The following is a 7,438-nucleotide window of genomic DNA, read 5'->3' on the forward strand; positions in this document are numbered from 1 at the left end:
TTGCCAGCTAAAGCTTGGCTAAAACTGGGTTGTGCAACAGGACAATGATCCTATTCACAGAAGCAAATCTACAACACAATAGATGAAAAATGAAAAGTCGTGTGAAAACATTTTCTCAAGGCTTTTCTGTAAATATGAATACATATAAATTACTGTGTACTGTAAATACTTCTTGACAAACTCTGAGCTGATCTATGTCCACAAAGTGAAAAAAATATTTAATGTTTTGGTCATGAAACATCATATTTTCTCTGGGCTCTGGGGAAATGGGAGGAAGCCCTGTGTAGATGAGGAAAAACTGTTTAGTAGTGTCCAGCTAAGGGGAAAAGATCCAAGAAATCAGCTGTAAAACCAAGAGCAGGAGGGAGGCATGTGGACTGCTGGTACTGTTGCAGACGTCACCCAGGCAGCAGCTAATGTAATCCCCAAAGAAATTTGGGATCTGTATCGTTTGCCTGTTCGAACACTGATCCTTGGTGGCGCAGCCTTTTCCAAATGCCTTTGCCCCAAGTGCATTCACTGAAGAAATGAAAACATTTATAACAGACAAATCAGAGAGCACTTCAGAACACAGGAAGCACAAACACGTAGACACTGAATGCTGAAGGTCTGTTACCTTTTCCATAGAAGCAGTAGTTCTCATTTTCATTGCACTTTACAGTTTTGAAGCAGTCTTGTTTGTCACATCTGAGACACTTTGTCCCATTTGGAGAAGACAAGCTGTCAGTGTTCCCTGGTATACACTCATAACATACCAGTGTGCAGGCTGGAAGAACATAAAACATGAAACAGAAACACGAAAAGAACATGAAAAGATGTAAATCAATTAAATATTTTTTTTCTTGTCTAAATAGCATGGACACATTCTAAACCATTAACTCTGAAAAGAGTTATAGGGTATATTTGGCATAAAAAGCATGTTTGTTTTAACATACTTTGAAAAATGACACTTAAATATCTGTGCACATGCTGCAGGTCAGAATAAAGATGATTAGCAGAAAAATAAAAATGTAAATACTATATAAGCTGTTGAAAAACTTTTATTGGAATATAGTAACATGCTGAAAAAGCATTTAAATAGGAAAATGTGCAGGTAAGAATCACAATACTTATTATCTTAAACATGCAAAACTTAAAGATGAGATAAGTGAAACAAAGACTTGCCTTTAGGGAAGAACACAGTCCCAAAGATCAGCATAAAAAGATGCATTTTGTGACGTTAGTATTTTGGGAGTGAGTTGAAAAATCTCTGTCTGCCTGCCTGTCTGGTCATCCACCTGTCCTTTGTCTATCTTTCATTATTACTGTGATCTGCTTTGAAGCTGCCAGGTCGCCGCTGGGGACACCCTTGTGATATTTAACCCAAAATATTAGAAGTGTGTTACATAAACAAAATCTGTCTTCGTTTATTTATTCTTTCTGTGTTTGGTTAAATAAGACATGTGTGGTGCAGCTATCTCCATGTCATTGATATGGTTTCTTGAATTTTTCTTTCCAAGGTCACCTTTGACCTTGGGCAAGATCAAAATCAAATGCTTAGCTAACGCAGGTACTCATGACCCCCTAGGCCTAGTATTTCTTGTTATATTTGAAGACACTCCATAAGATATTGCAAGGTCTAGAAGGGCTTTACTGATTTTTACGTTTGGTGTGACTTTGATCTTGACAATGACTTGATTTTGCCAAAAATTAAATATATAATAATAATATTATGCAACTGTATTAAGGAATCAACAGCTATTATATTATGGCCCCATCCCTACTACTGTTTGAAGCACTGGGCTACAGTGGTGTCTTCGAGTAATATATGAATGGCACTGTTACAGAGTTTTTCCAGACTGGAGTAGGTACAGCATTGTTTTCCAGGGTCACTAAAACCAAGTTTTAAGTTTTAATAGGTTTTAAGAGGGTGATACTTGGAAAGCATTATGGATATAGTCAGCACCCAACCCATTTTCTTACTGAAAGACTATTCAACCAGAACAGGTTTTCAAGCCGAAAAAAAGACATTCAGAGATCATCAATAATGTTAAATTTTACTTAGTGATTTAAATATTAATTACTTAGTTAATTACTCATGGAAAACTAGGTTAAAAATACTGGCAAAAGACTCAACAATGTTAGAGTGGTACAAGATGCAAGGCTGGAGCTGTGCAACAACACCCTGATTACAGACTGTGTTTAGTCTGTTCCTTCCTATTCTATGCAAGGCCACCTGGGTTGGCTGGAAGACTGTTTACTTAGCCTGGCAGGGCGAAGGACACTGTCTCAGCTGAACTCTGGACACGCACACACATACATATACACTGATATGCACACACTCATCCCCCCTCCCTTTCCAAACGCCTTCGACGCTTATTCCCTTCCGATGCTGACGGTGGATCATGGAGACCAGCGCATAGGCTGCAGGCCCGGATGTACTGTCTAAATCGGCTGTCTCTCACCCTTTACCCGCCCCTGTTGCTTGTCATGTGTTTCTTTGGTGTATTAAGAGTTTTTTCATGTGCTATGTGCAGAGGTGTTTTTTTCTGTTCTCAAACTGATCTCCCTGTTGGAGCTCAGTCTGGGGGGAGTTATTTTTTTCTCCTTATCTTTCCTCGTGTGGTGCTTTTTTCATGTTATACCCCTCTGACCTGTCTTCCCCATGTGATGTTTTGTGTAATGTATGTATGGTCGGAGGGTGAGATGGCGCCGCCATTGCGTGCAATAGGTCGGCAGCCTTATGAAATTTCCCCCTTGTGGGACTAATAAAGGTATATCATATCATATCATATCAAAATGTTTAGAGATTATATAATAAAGTAGTAACTTGTGGTGACAATGTGTAAAAAGGCAGGTGGGCTGAGTTTATAAAAAACATTTCTAATTACAGAAACAGACAGACAGTTTATATACATAAATATATATGCATTATCTGCTTTCCCACATTTTATATATGTAACTGGGGGTACATTATATGTATAGACAAAGTACAGTACTAACCCCATGTTGCATCAGAGGGCAACATGGGGTTAGTATCTTGCCCAAGGATATTTGGCATGCAGACTGGAGCAGACTGGAATCAAACCACCAACTTTCCAGTTAGTAGCTGACCTGCTCTACCACCTGAGCTACAGTCACCCATCATATATACAAAAGCAGTGATGATTTCAAAAGGGCCTCCCTCAAACCCTGGTGCCAAACAATACAGCATTCAAGTCAGTAAAAAAAAAGTTTAATGTTGATTTATTCAGCCAAAAATGAGTAACATTTTTACAAATACTATTTTGCAGAATTACGGATACAAGCATTTGTCACACCACACGACATAAATTACAGGATTATGTTAATTAATAGAGAGAAGACATCAACACAAGGAACTGGCATGAAAACTCCTCAGCATAAGTGATCATAAAGAGTGCACATAGATTTGTTTTATAATTATTTAAATGTATTATTTAGAACATTAATTGTTGACTTTTTTCTTTTTTTGATTGTTTTTCAGATGTTTCCATACATGTTGAGGTCTGCGGTATTAATGTAGTCATCACCTTCATCAGGGTCCTGTGAGAGATGAAGGTTGTTAGTGTCACAGATATTGATAGTTTAGCATCAGTGAACTTAATTATGAGGAACATATGGATGGCAAATTAACAATACCTCTTTGTAATTGTAAGATTTGGGCTGGCTAAGATCCATTAGCAACAGCAGCAATAAAAAGGAGACATAGGAAAAATAACATTAGAACAATGCAAATGAATGTCTACAGTTTACCACATAAATTAATTCACGGTGAGTAAGATGAGTACCTTTTGGGAGATGGGAAACGAGGTTTTGTGACTTTCTGGTTATCACAGGATTTTGAATTCACATTGTTTGGACTGCACAACAAATATTATCTCATTAGATCATCAGACAAACAAATACAATTGACAAATTCTTTTTTAAGAACTTAGAGCATATTTACCTATGACCAAAATCTACTATGTCACCTTTAGGCCTTCTGTAAATAAATGAATAAATAAATAAAAAATATATCTATAAAATGTATACGTAAATTGAATAAACATCGCTTTAAAAAGAACTGTCAATCTATTAAGTGGAAGCTGACAAGGCTGGCCACTATAAATGTTTTTTTCACACCCTACCTCGAAAATCTGCTCCAAATAGACCTTCTACACAAAAAAGAGGAAGAGAAACAGGCATATGTTTTAAGACACATAAATAGAAGTGTAGATTTGATCAAAAATGAGAAAAGGCTTAGGACTTCTGCACAGAAATGCAAATTACAGTGAGGCCAAACATCTGCAGCGTTTTACAGAACTGTAGAAGGGGTTGTACAGAACTAGACACTAAGATTATCTATTGCAGTCAGAGAACTAAAGTTCATTAGAATTACTCTTGCCTTTGATCCGAACGAGATGGTCCTGCTCCAGAACGAATCCTGGAGAGTTCACAAATTATATTATTCATTAATTCAGTTAACAGTTACAATACCACATGAAAAAGAAATATGATTTTTTAGTTATATACATGTTTCATAGAAGTATATGTGTGTTATCCTCTTGAGACCCAGAAAAAATACTTTGATATTTAATTTTTTTTAGTTAATTTAAATATTGTGGTTGAAAGAAACTTGGTATGGCTGCGTGGTTTTTTTTCTTCAAAATTATGATTTTTCTTTTTCTTCTGTCCCCTGTAATGGACATAAACTTCATTCTGCATGCCAAACAGTAACCTCAACCTGGGTTGTTAGGTCATGTCACCTATGGCACTAACAATGACCATGGATGGTGTGACAGAGGGCTGAGTGAGGCAGAAGGGGAGTCATCCTAGTCATCCAGATGAGGTGGTGGAAGGACAAATAACAGAGCAAAAAGATAAAAGCTCAGATAGCAACATACAGCTTCTAAGGAGGGACAAAATGATGACACCTGATGTCCACAATTAATAAGAAGTATTATTACTCTGAAGTGGTGGGATTTTGTTTCTCAGCTGCCACAGAGGACGCCTGTCCATGAAGGGAATCAACCTTCCATGGTCTTAGGAGGGATATAATGTGTGGATTTGCATTCAGAGGTCTACATTAAATCATACTTTTTATTATGGATGCTGCGTGCAATTATATTGTCCCTAAACAAAAGCTAATATGTCTCAGAGCTTTTACCTTCCTGCTATAATTTTTGGCCTTTCTCTGCCTCATTTCCTTACAGCTCCAAGTTCGACTCCCCTTCCACAATTTTGGTTAAAATCTTTTTGACTTATTTTTAGCAACAGAATCATAATATCTGCAGAAATGGTCCTTTACATAGAGGTCTCAGGCTCATGTCCTCCACAGATGACCAAAATGAATCGTTGGGTCTTAGGAGGACGACTTACTCATGAATGTGGCACTCGTTTGTTTCTCTTTGTAACGTACAAATGAGCTAAGCAAATGTGATTTTATACAACAAAAATGCAAGACACATTAAGCCTCAAAACAAAAACAGCACTGGGGGGTAAGGGCAGCTGTTTTTTTTTTTCCTCTATTTGATCTCTCTAAGATGAGAAAGTGAAGAAAACAAACACACAAATACTGTTTTCTCACCTGCGAGACATCCTCGACAGCCGATTCCACATGCTAAAAATTGGGGAAAACTACATTATGATAATGAAAGAATAAATCTGAAATCATTTAAAATCACTGTGTTATTTTTTATACCTGCCGTCTCGACTTTGAAGCTCTTCAATGCGTTTCCTTGAATAGATAGAAAAAAAAGTTGTATATTAAGATGCTCACAAATTAAGATGCTGTGCACAAAAAAGTTACATTCCTTAATTTTCTTTAAATGTAAATTGAAGACATGCCTTATAAATATAAAATACTTCTTCTTTCCTCAAGGTGTTTTGGCCTATCAGATATTTGCTGTCAGTTAGGATCAGTGACATTGTATTACTCACCTGTATTTTTTAGTCATGAAAATGCAGACGAGTACGAAGGCCACAGTGGTACCAATCCCCACCACAGAGGGAATGATGATGTGATTATAGTTCTCTACACCTGAAAACAATAGAAGTCGTGTTAGTGCCCTTCTCGGTTTTTATTGCAAAGGTAAAAATGAGACGAAACCTAGTTTTATTTTTAAAGCAGAGTATAACTTCTATTCAACATCACAAAAGTCAACAACTAATTAAAAATATCTCACGTTTTACATGGAGTGTGAAAGTTTCAGATGATTTCAGCCCTCCATTAAATTCAGCAGTGCAGGTTATCTCTCTGTTGTCATCCTTCTCCTCAGGAGTAAAAGTCAGGATGGACTGTATCTCCCTGTTTCCATGTTTAATATCTTTATGATGCACAATGATGTTTGTACTATCCAGATTCCATGTGAGTTTAGGAACATGAGTGGGGCAGGTGTGGATGACTGAACAGATGACAGTGTAGGGCTCTCCTTGAGTGGCTGTCTTTGGTTGGATCACTGCAGGCTTTGGAGGCTGAGCTGAAAATGAAAAAGTCAGACATAAAGTAAGATGCAAAGCAATTTAATAGAAAACTGGTATAGATGTTTGAAGTCATAGAAAGTTGGTGACATACTGAGCATGTTCAACTCGACGCAATTATCAACAAAGGAGAACATGTCCTTGGTGGGGTCATTGTTTTCTGTTCGCACTAGTTCAACCCGGAAGCAGAAAGGGCCATTGTCATGATCTTTAACTTCAGTTATTTCTAAGGTGCAGTTGTTCTGGCCCAGCTCTCCCAACATCTTTGTTCGGTCCTTAAAGTTGTCCTTAATCAGTGTAGCATCACTATGAAAGATGTTGTTTCCTTTAGTATCTGGTGTTTTGTCTTTATATTCCCACATCGCTCTGAGTCTGGACATAGGCAGGTTTCCTCCAGTATGGGAGAATGAACATGGTACCACAACACAGGATGTAACCAGAGCATCAATGCTTTTTACAACATTGGCCTTCCATTCATCACTGGACACGGAGCTACAGATGGCTGAAAGAGAATTTTGAAAATAACAAGGAAATAATTTCATTATACACATTAAGCATAAAGAGACTGGAAATGAATAGCTTGACTAGTGATGTTACCTGCAAAGAGCAGACAGAATTCCATCATAATTTTCTGTTTGCCCATTCTTCTCTGATGTTGGGATGTTTGATTGAGACTAAAGAAATCAAAACACTACATTTTACCATCATAACCAAAATAAACCACAGCTGTCAAAGTGGACTTTATTCAAATAATATTAATGCCAATAGACATTTATTTATAATTATTCATACCAATTTCAATCTGACAAATATGAGCCATCATAGTAGAAAAGTGATTTTCCCTCTGTGTAATTGCAGTAAAGTGCTATATATATATATATATATATATATATATATATATATATATATATATATATGTATACACATAAAAATAATAGCTTTTCTTTTGTAAAAGTATCATATGTTGTTAATGTGTATG

The 7,438-nt window shown here is 36.9% G+C and overlaps 1 protein-coding gene across 1 annotated transcript; it reads right to left on the minus strand.

Annotated features, from left to right (window-relative positions):
* Window positions 1–3,473: 3,473 nt before the first annotated feature.
* On the minus strand, window positions 3,474–7,199 carry LOC100703677 (myelin-associated glycoprotein). The gene is made up of 12 exons (XM_025911296.1): window positions 7,057–7,199; window positions 6,554–6,961; window positions 6,165–6,458; window positions 5,920–6,019; window positions 5,681–5,716; window positions 5,567–5,599; window positions 4,385–4,423; window positions 4,128–4,154; window positions 3,947–3,982; window positions 3,789–3,860; window positions 3,640–3,667; window positions 3,474–3,543 (listed from the first exon to the last, which is right to left on the minus strand). Exons 1-12 carry the CDS (start codon window positions 7,100–7,102, stop codon window positions 3,481–3,483), a joined length of 1,182 nt encoding a protein of 393 aa, XP_025767081.1. The 5' UTR covers window positions 7,103–7,199; the 3' UTR covers window positions 3,474–3,480.
* Between the last annotated feature and the right edge of the window lie 239 nt (window positions 7,200–7,438).

This window comes from Oreochromis niloticus, linkage group LG11, assembly GCF_001858045.2.
Source record: "Oreochromis niloticus isolate F11D_XX linkage group LG11, O_niloticus_UMD_NMBU, whole genome shotgun sequence".
Classification (NCBI taxonomy): domain Eukaryota; kingdom Metazoa; phylum Chordata; class Actinopteri; order Cichliformes; family Cichlidae; genus Oreochromis; species Oreochromis niloticus.